Here is a 15,536-nt window from a genome sequence, read left to right as displayed (position 1 = left end):
TTCTGATGAGATTTTGAAAGCGGGCTCTGTCTTCATCTCGTCAGGATGGATTACCTCCATCCCTCGGTTGTTGCTGATGGCTGGGCCCCGACACCGAGACCCCCCTCCCCCACCTGCTTTTACGCCCCCAAGAAGCTCCGGGTCTCCCTGTGCCCATCCGTGGCCCTCTTTTCTGGGTCACGGGCTAGCCGGAGTCAGATACCCTGACCTAACCGGATCGTGCTTCTTTGTCTCCTCTCTTGCAGTACGAATTTAAAGCCAAAAACATCAAGAAGAAGAAGGTGAGCATTATGGTTTCAGTGGATGGCGTGAAAGTGATTCTGAAGAAGAAGAAAAAGGTAAGTGACTCTGAACCAGAAAGCAGGAAGGGGGGGAGCAGGGAATGTAGGCGTGGGGCGCCTTTTCCTTCTAGGCCGCTCTCTGGACAGAATCCTTCCTCATCTGGGGAGCGGTCTGCCTGGACCGGCCATGGTGTCGAGAGAAGTGAGGCTGAGGCCCGTGGCCCGGGCAGCCGATTGGCTCCATGAGTCCTGTGTCCCTTGGGTGACAGGGCCCACCTCCTGTCACCCTTGTCTTTTGTTACTGTACCTTGCAGTCTTGATCTCAGGAGATACTTTAAATTCAAGTGATGACGGGTAAGAGGGTTTGGCAGGAGCGGATGAGGAAGCTCCATTAGCAGCTATCGCCTTCTGTCCCAGGAATGACCCTCAGTCCCACCTGAGGTGACGTCCAGCCCCATTGTGTGTTCTGTTGCTGCTGTTACAGCCCATCTATTTGAACAGTCCTTCGAGACCTGTCCGCCGCGGCTGTTCAGTGTGCGGGAGGCTGGGCCAAGGGTCTCCAAGGCGGGAGGAAAGGGAGGAGGGACTGAGCCGTTCAGGGGACATTCCTCTGAGCTGGGCTGAGACAAGCAAGTGGGTGTATGTTGCCTCATCACGTGGCTGTTTTTGTGTTAGTTGTACGTGCCGTGGGAGAATGATGTTACTAACCCCTGGGAAGAGCTAGGTGTCCATATTGGCAGAGGGTGGAGTGTATGTTTCCAGAAAGAAACAGACAGGGGCTTGGTTGATTGAGGATAGATGAGGAATCTTCTTGTTTCTTTGTTTCTGAACTCTGCTGATACTTTTTTAATTTATGATAGCTTTGTTTTATACGTATATATTTTTTTAATGTTTGTTTATTTTTGAGAGAGACAGAGACAGAATGCAAGTGGGTTAGGGGCAGAGAGAGAGAGGGAGACGCAGAATCGGAAGCAGGCTCTGGGCTCTGAGCTGTCAGCACAGAGCCCGACGTGGGCCTTGAACTCACGAGCTGTGAGATCATGACCTGAGCTCTCAAGCTGCCTTTCGTTCCAAACCTAAGATGCTGTTAATTCGAATGGGAATCAAGGCAGGCCTTGAGTCTGGGGGATATGGAAGTAAAGACATGGGCCTGGTTGTAGGTGACATAAGCTCGGAGAATCGAGTGGTTGAGAGGGGTGTGGAAGGGTGTTGGCAATCCAAGGATTTAAATCTGCTCTGTGTCCTCGACCAAAGACATTACCCAGCGTGTGACCAGATGCCACACAGTGGTGGGGACTTGACTGCTTCCTTAGGTAGCCCATTTTTTCTCTGGACAGCTGGAGTTTGCAAAGGTCTCCCACGTACTAAAACTTGCTCTCTTATGCATCCCAAATATCTTTAAGGGTGGTTCAAGAAAGTGTTATGGCTATGAGGTTGGAAGTATATAGGAAAAAATAGCACGTGATACTGTTTGTAAAGAACACCTTAAAAATTCACAAGTGGTAGGGAATTTGTAATGGCGTCTTAGATGTTTTTGACCTTATAAACCTCCGCAGCGGGGCCACAGTCCTCGTCTTGTTCTCATTCCAAGGGTCTCTTTTCTGCCCTTCCCCCACCACACATACATGTGCACGGTGGTTAACCGTGGGACGGCCTTGAGAATATCGTCCTCTTAGGAGTCCCTGAGCAGGAGAGTGGCTGAAGCAAGCTGAGGCCCATCAGGTGGTGGTGTCCCTGGGCCCCAGTTAAATAAATCACGGATGACAACCATGTGGATTTAAAAGCGAGAGATACCCTCAGGAAAAAACGTGGGTCGGTGCCACCTGAGCTCATGATTCAGGCAGCCGGGCTGAGTCCCAGCTTGGCTTTTGTCACAAGTGTCCTAGAGCTTTGCTCGGCCCTTCGTGTGTGGGGGGGGAGGGTGGGGGGTGGGCAGGAACCTGTGGCTCAGCGCCCTCAGGTCCTACCTGACGAGGCGACGGCTGTGATGTGAGGGCACTTTCCACATCACAAGATGCCTTCCCGCCCGTTCCATCCATCCCTTCATCAGGCCCGCTGGGAAGGTCTCGTGGACACGTGATCACCATCCACGGCACCCGGTCGCCTGGGGAAGCCAGCCACTCACGCCGTGTCCTCCCCGAACCGCCATCCGGCTGGGCGCCAGGCGGTCGGCCTTTCCAAGTCCGAGACTCTCCTCACTTTTCGAGGTTAGGAGCCTGACCGGACGCTGACTTGTACTTGACAGAGGTCAAAAGAGGCTGATGGGTGGACGAGCCCACCGCTTCCTTTATTCGCTCTGAGACGAGCGATTTCCCGGACCAGCTACACTCACGTTAGCCCGACGAGCCTGCAAATCTCGGTTTTTCTCCATCGGGGGCAAGTGATGTGAGAAGGCAGATTGCCAGAGGTGGTCCGGCGAGCGTGACGCGGAGGGAGTCCGCTAACTGTGTGGCGGGAACGTTTCCTGGTCCCTGGCTCCGTGGTACCCAGGTCCCCGGGATGTTGGGAGGGGCCTTATCAGGCGCATGCTGTCCGAGGGTCTGTTCCACAGGCTCATCACTGACTTTGGTACCTTCCTGGCACCCCCCCCCGGCCCCCCGCCATGCACGCACACTTCTGGCTGACATCACCTTTACTTTCCGTTAGGTTCTGTTTCAAGGTCTGCTGTCCTGGGGCCTCTTCTGTCCCTTTCGGGTAACTTGGCATACCTCTGATTTGATCCATTATGATGGCACTTTGTGGTTTTGCCTTTTGGGGACGGTCTTACTGCCATCTCGCTGTGCCCCTCCCGTATCCTGTACCACATGCAGCATCACCCCCACTCTACCTGGGGAAAAAACGATGTCAAAGAGCCTTAGATATTTGGCCCGAGATCCACCACACGTAAGGACACCTCTGTGCGGAACGCCACCCGGCAGAGACGCCGGCCCCCTTCCACTGGGTGATGCAAGCTGAGCGGGGGAAGCATCTTCCCTGGGGAGCCCGTGGGGCCTTGTGACTCATTTTGAAACTCCTCCCTGGTAATTGCTAGTGCAGGTCCCCCCTGCAGCTGGCCTAGGGAAGAGGTGATCTAACAGGCCTTCCCTCCATCCGGTTCTTCTGATGCCAGGCTTGGGAAGGAAGGGAAGCCTCCCGACCTGTTTCCTCCGCCCCTGCCTAGTGTCTGTTCCAGGCGGTGGTTGTGAGTCAGATGCTGCCTGTAAGCACGGTGACTGCGTGTGCTGCCTCGGACAGACTGTGTGCACGCTAACAGCCATCAGCCTTTGCGGCGTCTTGTTCCCCCGGGACCGTCCTCTACGATCCGAGTGTGTGGATACCGCCCCGATGTCTGTGTGCCTGTCTGTGTCTAGAATGGAGAGGGACTGGGTAGAGACCTGCCACACCTGCCTCCCCGGACATGGGACGGTCTGCAGGTTTGGGTGATGGCCGTCCTCATCGGGTTAAGAACGAGAGCTCTTGCCGGGTAGCCGAATGTGCAGAAAAAGTCACGGCCGATGTTCAGCCGTGGGCACCCGTGTCGGGACAGCCTGACGTGCTCCGCTGATGAGTCCGTGTCTGCGCTGCAGCGGTCCGTCCAAATGTCGAATAGCCCCCGCTTCCTGCAAACACGCTGACCTTCCGTGGGTTCGTGTGTGTGCCGGAAGGAGCCCTTGGTTGAGGAAGGAAGACCTGGCTCCGAGCCCTGGCTCTTCCCTCCCTCGCTGCGTGGCCGTGGGCAGGTTGTTTCGCCTTCTTGAGCTTCAACTCTCAAGAGTCCGATTAGGTGACCACTTTCACTTCGCCAGCTGGAATATTCTGCACCAGCTCTGGAGCCGTGCTGTTGGCCGCTCCCGTATGTCTGTGGGGGTCACCTGTACTTAGGTCCTTGAAGCCTACTGAGCTGTGGATGAAGTAGACCCTAGAGGCCAAGCGGGCTTACGTGTTGTTGCTTCCTGATCCTCTGAGGTCAAACCCTTCCCAAGGCAGCCGCCCTTCCCCGCCCCACCGCCTGTCTGGGCCTGGGGAACAGTGCAATGCATCCTGGCGGGGGGGCGGTGGGGAGAGAAGTGTGTTTACAGGGATTCTCTGTTCTCCCAGGAACTTTCCAAGAGCAGGGGCCACTGTTGTAAGCTCAGCACTTACTTGGGGGCCTGGTGCATGTGGTGTGTTTTCAGTTATTATGGCTCTCAGCTTGCTGGATGAGGGAACAGGATTTGTGTGTGGTGATATCCTCAAATCAGGAGGAGCTAAACACTTAGCAGTTGGATCAAATGAAGTCTCGTTTGTTACTTTGGGCCATCACCTTCCCCTCCCTCTTCCTCCTCCTCTCAATTTGCCCTTTTGAAGAAACAGACAAGAGCCTTCCCCAAGCTCAGAAAGGCCTCCGTGGAAGTCACTAACGTCGGTGGTATTATGAGTCGGACTTGCTCAGTGACTCTGGTCTGTGGTGCTTGATTCTAGTGTAGGCGGTAGCCAAATATTTTGCGATTATCTCTCCCTGAGACATAAAAAAAAATATGTATCTTTTTGGTTATATTCGCAAGTGTCTAAAAAAGGCTGCTGTCTTGAACCGATGCCGGCAGATAATGAATCTCAAATTGCTGTGACTCTTGGTTTATATTTGTGGTGTGAACCCCACTATTAAGTGGCTTTGTCATCTTCCAATCAGTACATTTTCCTCAACTCCCAGCCAAACCCAAGTAATTAGTTTTGCTGTGTATATAATAATGATTATTCATTACAATCCCGGAATCACACTATAGCACTCTTTGCTAGGGAGTGGACTTCTCAAAAAGAAGGATTAGTCTTGAACTTCGTCCAAAGGACTTTTCTACAAAAGGACCTGAAGGGCCTCAGTTTCATGTGGTTTCTCTTCTAAACCAATGACTTAGTTGGGATCTCCTAAGGCAACATTCTAGAAAGGCTCCATCGTTCTCATTAACAAATGTTCATTGTATGTCTACCATATTCAAGGAACTGAATAGGATCTGTAAGGGTACTAGACACGGACCCTTTCCAGCAAAATTATTTTTAATGGCACTATCTGTATACGTAGGTCTATAGCTCCTACACAATTGCATGATGGTGATTTATATCTTTCCTCCATGGGCTGTGAGCCTTTAGGGGCAGGGACCCTGTCTTCTCTCTAATCCCGTTTCATCTGTTTGGGAAGGTAGCAGACGAGAGGGAGCAAATTCGTGAAAGTAATGACACTCTAAGATGGTAATGAGACGAGCTAACAGTAATGGCTAACACTGATACTGAGCACCTGCCATTTGCCAGGGCTGTTTGATGCACTGTATTACTTATGAAATGGTCACCATCGTCCTCTGAGGTACATACCGTTCTTTGTGAAAGAAGGTGTAGCGACTTACCCAAGACCTCACATCCCATCAGAGGTGAAGTCAAGATTTGAACCAGGTCTGTCTTGCTCAGATAAGTAGATTGTTCCCAGTATCATGTTCCCGTGTGTGCACTTACCTCTTCAGGCTTCTTCGAGAAAAGCCACTCCATAGAAAATGCATCACTAATTAATCCAGGGTCTTTAACTTCTAGCCTGTACTCTGTCAATTGGCCTATCACATTGCGGGAAAACTGGTTCCCTGTCCGAAGAGAAGCATTCGCTATCATGGAAACACAGAACTCAAATCTAATTGAGTGAGAAAAGGAGGCGCTTAGAATTATAGAAGCAGGATTTAGGAGAAAGAACTTCAGAAATGATCTGATCTGATCCCCTGGTTGATGAGTAAGCAAATCAACAAGAGAGGCACAGTGACTGTCCTAGGGTTACCCAGAGATAACTAGGGTACACAGTTACTGATGGAGCCAGGACTAAACTTGGTCTGGTCTTCTTTCTACCCTGTTATGTTTCCAGGCCTTCTTTATTTTCTGCTAACTTTAAAACATGCACATTAGGAATTGCGTACATTGTGTGAGAATTTACTAGCAAGCACTTCAGTTTTGAAATGTGTTTTCTATATCCAGCATCCATAGGTTATGCCAGAAGATGAGTGATAGCTATATTTTCAGACTAATCCTGTTCCCTCTGGAAGCACGGAGAACTTGTCAAGCTGAGTTAATGAGACTTTTGCAAGGTTATGCTTTGGGCTCTTTGATTTTTTTGTTTTGTTTTTGTTTTTGTTTTTTGAGAAATCCCCATTGCTGCCAGGAACATGAATAATGATAAAGCTTACAGACTTTGCAATGTGCCTACTGATAATTTCCAGTAAGGGTAGGAAATAAATCTCGATACAAATCCTTCCTCCACTTTTGGGGAAGAGCTTCAGAGATGCCATATGCATTTCTGGGCTCCAAAGGGAGACAGAACAGCTATGATGATTATCCCTAACTCTCTTTTGTGGTTTTGGCCCTTCAAGGCAGACCTACGTCTGACCTAGTTCCCAGGTAATATTCCTTGCCGGGAGATTTTGGAACGTCAAAATGGCTGTAACTTTCCGTAGAGGACTGGCCATTTGCACCCACTAGATACAGGACGTGCTTACCCCATTCAGTGGTCTTATAGGAACATACCCTGTAAGCCCTTTACCATTTGTAGGCGACAGAGAGGGACGTTCTTTGATTCCATCACTTGGAGTAGCAAGGAGAACATGGGTCGTGGAGGGTATACGAGTTGGGTTCAATTACCACTGGACTAGGTGAACTCAGATGGAAGTAAGTTACCATCTCCGAGGCTTAGTGTTTATCTTTTAAGGTTGAGATCAATTTTGATAACGCAAAGGAAGCATTATATAAACATCGTTAAATGAAAGGAAGACTTCTCTCCCGTATCAACTGGAGAATTTCTTGCGAGGATAGAAAATGAAGCAGTTATAAAATGACTTTCCTGTATTTTTCTCACTTTGTGTTATTCTAGGTCCTCCAAAAAGCACGTGCCAAGACAGGATTGAATTCCTGTGAGAGAAAATGGGGGAGGCCCTGGGAGAGGCTGGTAGCTATCCCATTTCTGAGTGGGTCTGATTCCAAGGGGAGGAGAGAGCAAGGAAGGAAGGAAGGGTGGATGAAAGTCTCGTAGATGGCGGTGTGCTCTGAGGAAGGTTTGGCAAGACTGTCAGGAGATTGTGAAGGCAAAGTCCCATGTGGGAGGACTCCTGTGTCTCCCAGAAACGGGCCTGCCCTGTGCACCCCTGAGCACCCCTGATGGGCCGGGAGCATCCCGGAAGCAGGGCCCCTCAAAGAAGCAAGAGGACGGGCTTCAGAATGCCACCCCTGGGATCTTGGTTAAACTCCCTGTAATGGAAGATCGGTAGGGCACATCCTTGCAACGACAACTTCTTAACTCCAGAAAATTCTGACTAGCCAATAATATGACGCAGAGCCTTCCCTCACGTTAAGTTGCTCTGTCCTGTTGACTTTTTAATTCCCTTGGAGTAAGGAATTGATAAGAAGAAGAGAAGGGGGAGGGGAAACTGATGGCAGAGGGAAGGCATAGAGAGACATGGGTTAGCGAACCCTAGTTCAGGGGCCTCCTGAAGGTCTCGACCGTGCTGTGAGTGTCCTTGGCAGGTGCAGAGGGGACAACAAGCAAGAGAAAGGAGTTACGTGTGTACAGGTACAGGTTGGGGGGCTGGCAGACGGCCAGACGGCTGCCCCTCGGGTGCTCCCTCTCCGCTAACATTCCCCCTCTCCCCCATCCCTTTATATTTATGGAGCTGGTGAGGGGGCTGATCTTTGCCTCCCTGGGCCTCGCTTATGGGCCTCCCTGCCGTACCTGCTTGGACTCTGAATGGTGCCAGTGAGGCCCGCCTGAGCCTGGGCCTCAGGTTGAAGGAGGCTGAAGCCCAGCTCGTTCCGTCCTGCTGGTCCTCCTGGGCTGATGGTGGCAAACCCTGCCTTGAAGAGGTGTTGACAGCCTCAGGGACGCACCCCTCTCCCTTCCTCCGCTCTTCTCCTTTCTCCTCTCCGCTCCCATCTGGACTTGAAATGTCTTCCTTTTCTGGCGCATCTTGGAGACTACAGCCAGTGGGTAAACAAAACTGAAAATTCCTACATGTAGCTACCAAGACTCCCAAGACCTTATTTCTAAGCATTAAAAAAAAAAAAAAAAAAAGCTTTCAGATAGAAGCGAGAGGCATGTGAGTTTCTGAAGACAGTAAAACTACCACTCTCTCTGCCCTCCCCCAAATAAACTTAAAAAAAAGTGTTTTCTGAAATGTCCAGGTTTCCATTGAAAATCACTTGCCACACCAGAAATGAGGAAAATCTCAACTTGAATGAACAAAAGATAGTCAAGAGATGCCAATACCGAGAGGACAGATGTTAGATGATCTGACAGAGACGTTAAGGCAGCCGTCGTAAAAATAATTCCATGAGCAGTTACGCTCATGACACAGAAGAAGTGGAAAGTCTCAGCAAAGACATAGAAGAAAACAGAACCAAATGGAAATGTTAGAACTAAAACCTGCAACTCCCGAAATCAGATGTAAATAAACAGGCTTAGCAGCAGAGAGGTGGTGCTTTCCAGACATGAATTAAATTAACCTCCGGCAGGACATGTGGTCCTAAATATAGATGTGGCTTAACTTAATATTTGATTACTTAATATTTCTATTATGCTTTTGCCCCCACATCAAGCCGTATTTGAAACCTTATATTTTGCTGTGTAAAGAATTCCTGCGGTGAACATTTATAGTGTGTGTTTAAAATAGGCATCCATGGGGCGCCCAGGGGACTCAGTCGGTTAAGCATCTGCCTTCAGCTCAGGTCATGATCTCACGGCTTGTGAGTTTGAGCCCTGAGTCGGGCTCTGTGCTGACAGCTTGGAGCCTGGAGGCTGCTTCGGATTCTGTGTCTCCCTCTCTTTCTGCCCCACCCCTACTTGTGCTTGCCCACGCGCGCTCTCTCTCATTTTCTCATAAATGAATGAATGAATGAATGAATGAATAAATAAATAAATAAATAAATAAATAAATAAATACAGGCATCCAAATTATGAGTTAATTTGCCTCTGAGAACTCTCAGTGTGTCCGTTGGAAACTGGCCTAACATGTGCCAGGAAGGGTAGGAGGCGGCTAAAAATACTATCAACCGATCCTTGCTGGGTTAAGAGCAGTATCACAGCCAGAACAGAGATAGGAATGTGTGTCTGCAGATTAGACCACATGTAAATCAGGAAGGGATTCAGGCCAGAGTAGCAGGTGTTGAGGGGGGCATTGGCAAATACAGTGGGTATGAAGGGGGCACCTGGATGGCTCAGTTGGTTTAGCGTCCCACTTGGACTCAGGTCGTGATCTCACATTTTGTGAGTTCGAGGCCCGCGTCGGGCGCTGTGCTGGGAGCCCGGAGCCCGCTTCGGATTCTGTGTCTCCCTCTCTCTCTGCCCCTCCCTGGCTCGCCCTCTGTCTCTCTCTCTCTCAAGAATAAACGTTGAAAAAAAAATTTTTTTAAGAGGGGTACAAAGAAGGTCAGCTAGGGTAGTGAGAAATCCAGAAGACTTGTCTGCTGAGGAATGTTGACAAAGCCTGGGGTGATTTAGTTTAAAGAAGAGAGTTGTTTATACGCATCTAGAGAGTTCCTATTTAGAAAAAGATGTACTCTCCTTCTTTCTGGATTTGCTCCAAATGGGCCATTCCTGTATTAAAATCTTGCAGGGCAATGAACAGCAGTTACAGGAAGGTAACTTTTGAAAAGAAATAGTTAATTCTTTTTTTGCTTTTTTTAAAGCTTATTTATTTATTTTTGAGGGAGAGAGTTGGGGAGGAGCAGAGAGAGGGAGGGAGAGAGAATCCCGAGCGGGCTCTGCACTGTCGGCGCAAAGCCCGATGCGGGGCTTGAACTCACGAACCATGAGATCAGGACCTGAGCCCAAATCAACGCTTAGAGATTTAACCGGTTGAGCCATCCAGGTGTCCCCCCAAAACAGTTAATTCTTGAAGCTGAGTTTCCTCGTTTGTAAAACAGCATTTGATACCTAATGCTTGTAAGCCCGTCGAAAAGCCACCTCTGTGGGTTGGATTGGTATTGAATAAGAATTTCGGGGTGAAATGGCGCGCGCGCGCGTGTGTGTGCGCGCGTGTGCGCGCACACGTACATACACCTGCCAGGTGCGTACGGGGTTGTCTTTGAGTGTTCACGCTGGAGAAATGCTTCAGGCCGAAGGGGCCTGAATATAGTCCCCCCGCCCCGGCCCCCGGGGGAGGCCTCTGTCTTCACACCCCCAGCACTTTGAGAGCCACTGCCCTGTGCTCTCTGACAAACCCCCAGAGCTGACGGTGCTCGTTCCATGGTGATTAATCCAACATACACTTGCTTGCCTTTCACTCTGCTTGATCCCCATCGACAGAGAGAGGAGTGTGCGACTCCCAGGTTGTCCTGGGCAGCACCGCCCCTGTAGCAGAGGCCAGTGAAGGTGCGGCAGGAGCCCCTGTCCCTGCACCTGGGGACCTGGGAGGTGGGGGTGCTCCTCCCCTCATCAAGCATCTGGGGCCTCTGGAACCGCCCCTGAGTCCTCTGCCCTAGCCCTCGCCCCCATCCTGTCCTCGTCCCCAGCTGCTCAGGGGTGTCCTTTGTGTTCACCGTGAGTTAGGTTCCCAGCCAGCACGACAGTCCTCTTGGGTGACTACAAATGCGCTAGTTAACTCTCCAGGCCTGTGTCCAGCTTTGTCCCCTTTGAGGAAGGGAGGGTGAGAATTACACTTCCTTTGCTTTTGACAGCACCATTCACAGCTCTGCCCCCTTCTCCCTTTTTAAAAAAATATTTATTTTGAGAGAGTGAGTGAGTGAGCAGGGGAGGGAGGGAGGGAGGGAGGGGGAGAAAGAGAGAGAGAGAGAGAGAGAGAGAGAAAATCCTAAGCAGGCTCCACGCTGCCAGTGCAGAGCCAGCTGCAGGGCTCAAAGTCACGTCCCATGAGATTATGAGCTGAGCCCAAACCAAGAGTCAGACGCTTAACCGTCTGAGCCCCCGGGTGCCCCTCTTTCTCCCTTTTGTTCCTCCTGCCTCTCCCACTCCTCTGGAGTGATATATCATCTTTTTTTTCCCCTTGGCGATTTCTCCATGAAATTTTGATTTAGAGTCTGCTTGTGGCCCCCTGGGGTGGCCTTGGCTCCCACCTGCCTCCTGTGCCCCGGAGAGACGGTCTCCTTAAAGTGTTTGAAGGAAACCGCTCAGACCAGACACGATGTTTTCCATTTGGCCTCTGGAGCCCTGGGCACCAGGCCTCTTAGAAGAAGTCAGGCCAGGAGCAAGTGCATGCGTTTGCATAGGCATCAGTAGCTCAATGTCTGCCCTGGTTCTGTAGCGGAGGACAAGCCTAACTTATTCATTTACAGCTTCTTTTATTGCAGAAAAAGGAGTGGACGTGGGATGAAAGCAAGATGCTGGTGATGCAGGACCCCATCTACAGGTAAGAGCCCCATCCCTACCTGTTGTCCCTTGGAGCTGTCAGGCTGGTGGGGCCAGACAAATCCAAATAAATTTCTACTGCATGTCTCTTCTGAGACCTGTGGTTTCTAGACATGTAAGTACAAGAAGCAAATCGACCTTGTCTTGAAGATTGAGTGGAAAATTCTTCTCCAGCTCAATTGCGCCGTCTGGAAACGGTGAAGGATTTTTGCCTGGTGTTTAGGCCAAATCTTTTGGTTGTAGTTTGAGACTTTTCCGTTTTGTGCTAGTTTTATCTTAACTGAAACTTCATAATTGCATATCTGTTCCACCTCTCTGCCCCTTCAGAAACTGAGTGCAGATAAAGGGTTTGTGATCTTTTGGAAAAGTAGAAAGTCCCACGTATAATCCCCAGAAATTGCTTTCACAGTGAGACTGGTAGGATTCCTCTAGAGATCAGATGTGTGCTCTCTGGGCAGGGGAATACCTGATGGTCACAACACGGCCGCCAGGGCCTGCTTTAGACCCTCGGTGGGACCTTGATTCACCGTGTGACTCTTGTGCCCCAGACTTCGCTGACTGAGCCCCATCCACCCCACCCCTACCTCCTCCTTGTTTTCTTCACTGACAGAATGGGTATGAGCGCTTCCTTTGGGATTTGGGGGAACCTAGGTTTCAGTGTTTCATCTCCCCTCAAATGACTTGCTTCGGATGACAAAATGGATAAAGGTTGGGACTCAACCGACAAGTTGGCAACATGGTGGCCCTGCCTTCTAGTCAAAGAGCGGATGCCTATGAAGTGAAATTTCCGTTCGTTCAAACAAATACTCAAGTGTGAAAACTCTCGTGTCAGGTCCTGTGCTGGGTGATTGAGTGGATGATTCAAGTGAGTAAGCCACGGTCCCTTGTTCTTGGGGAGCGTTGGTCTAGAAGAAAATGGGGTCCCGAACCAGTCACTACAGCACAAGACCACGCGTCTGACAACACCAATTTCTTTCTCCAGGTTCCTGTTGTGCTTTTAAACGTTTGTGGACATGTTACAGCGTGTTATTGTCCAAGTCTTTCGCCAGTAAACTACGAGGCTTTTGCCGGTAAAGAACTACGCCCAGCTCACATTTGTATGTCCAGCACCAGGCCTCTGTGAATCTGGCCTAGATGCGTCATTTAATAAATGTGTGATGGGCGGTTGGAGAAATGCACTGAGCTGATATCTGAAAATTAACTTAAAGTGTTGGAGTGATTCACAGAGGGGAGTAATCACTTTCTACTTGAGCGATAAGGAAAGAAACAGATTGCATCAGGACTGGGCTCGAAGGGTGTGAATGGATGAACCCCTCCCTGCCATTTGCATTTTGTAAAAGGAAGAATTTCTTGTTTCTTGGGTTCCCCCCCACCCCCCGCAGTGGCACATACACATACAAAGGCACCTCATCGTGGACGCTCCTCGTGGACTCGAATCTTGCCTTCGCTTGGTTGAAAGGACTTTGCCCAAAGTTTTAACGACTTTGCCCAAACAAGCTGTCAATTTTATTTATTTTTTATAACAGCTTTATTTTGAGCTTTAAATTGAGCATACTTAAATGTGATTAATTTGGTAAGTTTTGACCTACGTGTACACTTCTAAAACCTAAAACCATCACCTTGGTCAAGATGGGGGGTATATGTTGCCCCCAAAAGTTTCCTTGTGTGCCCACATATAATCTTCCCACCCCTCCCTGCCCCACCTCCCTTCCTCCTGCCCCCTACATCCCCAGGCAACTACTGATCTCCCTTCTGTTGTTCTAGATTAGTCTGTTTTTTTCTCGAATTTCGTGCAGAGTCCTACAGTGTATCCTTTTGGGGGGCCTGGCTTCTTTCCTTAAGGAATCATTCCTTGTCATTGTATGTATCAGTAGCGTATCCCTTTTTAGTACCAAATGGGATTCCACTATATGAGTATAACTCAGTGTGCTTAGCCATTCACTTGTTGGTGGTTTCCAGTTCGGGGCTATTACAATGAAAGCTTCTGTGTTCACTGCAAGTATTTGTATGGACATACAGTTTCGTGTTTCTTGGGAGAATACACCAAGAGTCGAATGACTAATTATACAGTAGGGGTGTGTGTGTGTATTTATTTTTATTTATGTATTTTTAATGAAACAGTTCTGCTAGTGGAGTTTGAGACTTCCACTTCCTGCACATCTTTGCCAACATGTGATATTGTCAGTTTTTTTCTTAAAGTTCAGCCCTTCAAGTAGGTATGTATTAGTATCTCACTGTGGTTTTCATTTGCATTTCCTAATGACTAATGATGTTGAACATCTTTTCATCTTCTGTGCCCTTGGTATATCTTTTGTTAAGCATCTGTTCAAATCTTTAGCCCCTTTTTGATTGGGGTGTTTTGTTTTCTTACTGAATTTTGAGAGTTTTTGGTAAATTTTGAATGCATATCCTTTATCAGGTATCTGGTTTGCAAATATTTTTTTTTGCAAGTCTGGTTTGTCTTTTGTCTTAACAATGTCTTTTGAAGAGCAGACGTTTGCTTTTGATGAAGTCCAAATTATCAATTTTTTCAATGGATGGATTGCATTTTTGGTGTCGTAGCTAAGAAACCTTTGACTGACTCAAGATCACAAAGACTTTCTTCTAAGCGTTATATTTAGGTGTGTGATCTACTTTGATTCATTTGTTAATATAATGTGAGGGATATATCAAAGGTTTTGTTTTTCCTCCTGTACGCGGATGTCCACTTCCAACCTCATTTGTTGGAAAGACTGTTCTTAGCTGAAGTACCATTGTTGAAAATCCATTACCCCTCTCTGTGTAATTTATTTCAGAACTCTTTCTTCTGTTCCATCCATCCAGGTGTCTGTCATGATGCCGGAACCACAGTGTCTTGTAGCTTAATAAAAATTCCTGGGGGGGGGGGGGGGCCTGGTTGGCTCAGTTGGGTGGGCACCCAGCTCTTGATTTCAGCTCAGGTCATGATCTTATGGTTCATGAGTTTGAACCCTGCATCGGGCTCTGTACTGACAGCATAGAGCCTACTTGGGATTTTCTCTCTCTCTCTCTCTCTCTCTCTCTCAAAGAATTAATAGGCTTTAAAAAAATTTTTGAAATTGGGTAGTTTATCTTCTAACTATTCTTCTTTTTATAAAGATTACTTTCAATTAGTATTAGTATGGCACATCTTTTTTCATTCATTCACTTTTAAGAAGAAATATGCTTTTTTGTGTCTCTTGAATTTGGAGTTGTGAGTTCAAGCCCCATGTTGGGTATAGAGATTACTTAAAAATGAAATCTTTAAAAATATATATATGCTTTTTGGTGGGAGGATAGAAAACAGCAAAGAAATCTTAAATCTTACAGTGAATTTTAAACAATATTTTTTGGGGGTGCACCTGGGTGGTGCAGTTGGTTCAGTGACCAACTCTTGGTTTTGGCTCAGATCATGATCTTGAAGCTTTGTGGGTGCTTGGGGTTTTTTCTCTATCTCTTTCTCTCTCTGCCCCTCCCCCATCCACACTGTCTCTGTCTCTCTCAAAATAAATAAATACACTTAAAATAATAATAATTTAAAAATTTTTAAAAAATCTTTTAATTTTATTTATTTAATTTACATCCAAGTTAGTTAGCGTATAGTGCTATAATGATTTCAGGAGTAGGTTCCAACGATTCATCCCCTGTGTATAACACCCAGTGCTCATCCCAACAAGTGTAAAAACTTTTTTTAATTTTAAGGTAGGGTCCATGCCCAACATAGGGCTTGAAGTCACAACCCTCAGATCTGTTGGGCAACGCCTCCCCCCGCCATAAAGAAACCCCCTACAGCAGACTTTCTGGTTGTAGGTCTCTCATGGATAGCTTCCTAACCTATCAGAATTCAGCAGCCCACATGTATGAACAAGGGCATGAAGTTTCCCCAGTGTTGTCCCAGGTTTCTAGATACTTCTTTCCCA

At 48.2% G+C, this 15,536-nt stretch overlaps 1 protein-coding gene across 4 annotated transcripts in view; it reads left to right on the top strand.

The window, feature by feature from the left end:
- LOC115504938 (carboxyl-terminal PDZ ligand of neuronal nitric oxide synthase protein) overlaps positions 1-15,536 on the top strand; it is a 287,020-nt gene that overhangs the window by 199,825 nt on the left and 71,659 nt on the right. For 3 of the 4 annotated variants that reach the window (XM_030302196.1, XM_030302194.1, XM_030302200.1), the window contains 2 exons: positions 246-338; positions 11,547-11,620. In XM_030302196.1, coding sequence (XP_030158056.1) covers positions 246-338; positions 11,547-11,620 — 167 coding nt within the window. The remainder of the gene's footprint in view (positions 1-245; positions 339-11,546; positions 11,621-15,536) is intronic. The other variant, XM_030302195.1, reaches the window with a different exon arrangement.

Source organism: Lynx canadensis, chromosome F1 (genome assembly GCF_007474595.2).
Source record: "Lynx canadensis isolate LIC74 chromosome F1, mLynCan4.pri.v2, whole genome shotgun sequence".
Lineage (NCBI taxonomy): Eukaryota > Metazoa > Chordata > Mammalia > Carnivora > Felidae > Lynx > Lynx canadensis.
The sequence above is the reverse complement of the archived record's forward strand: the minus strand, read 5'-3'. Positions and strand labels throughout refer to the sequence as shown.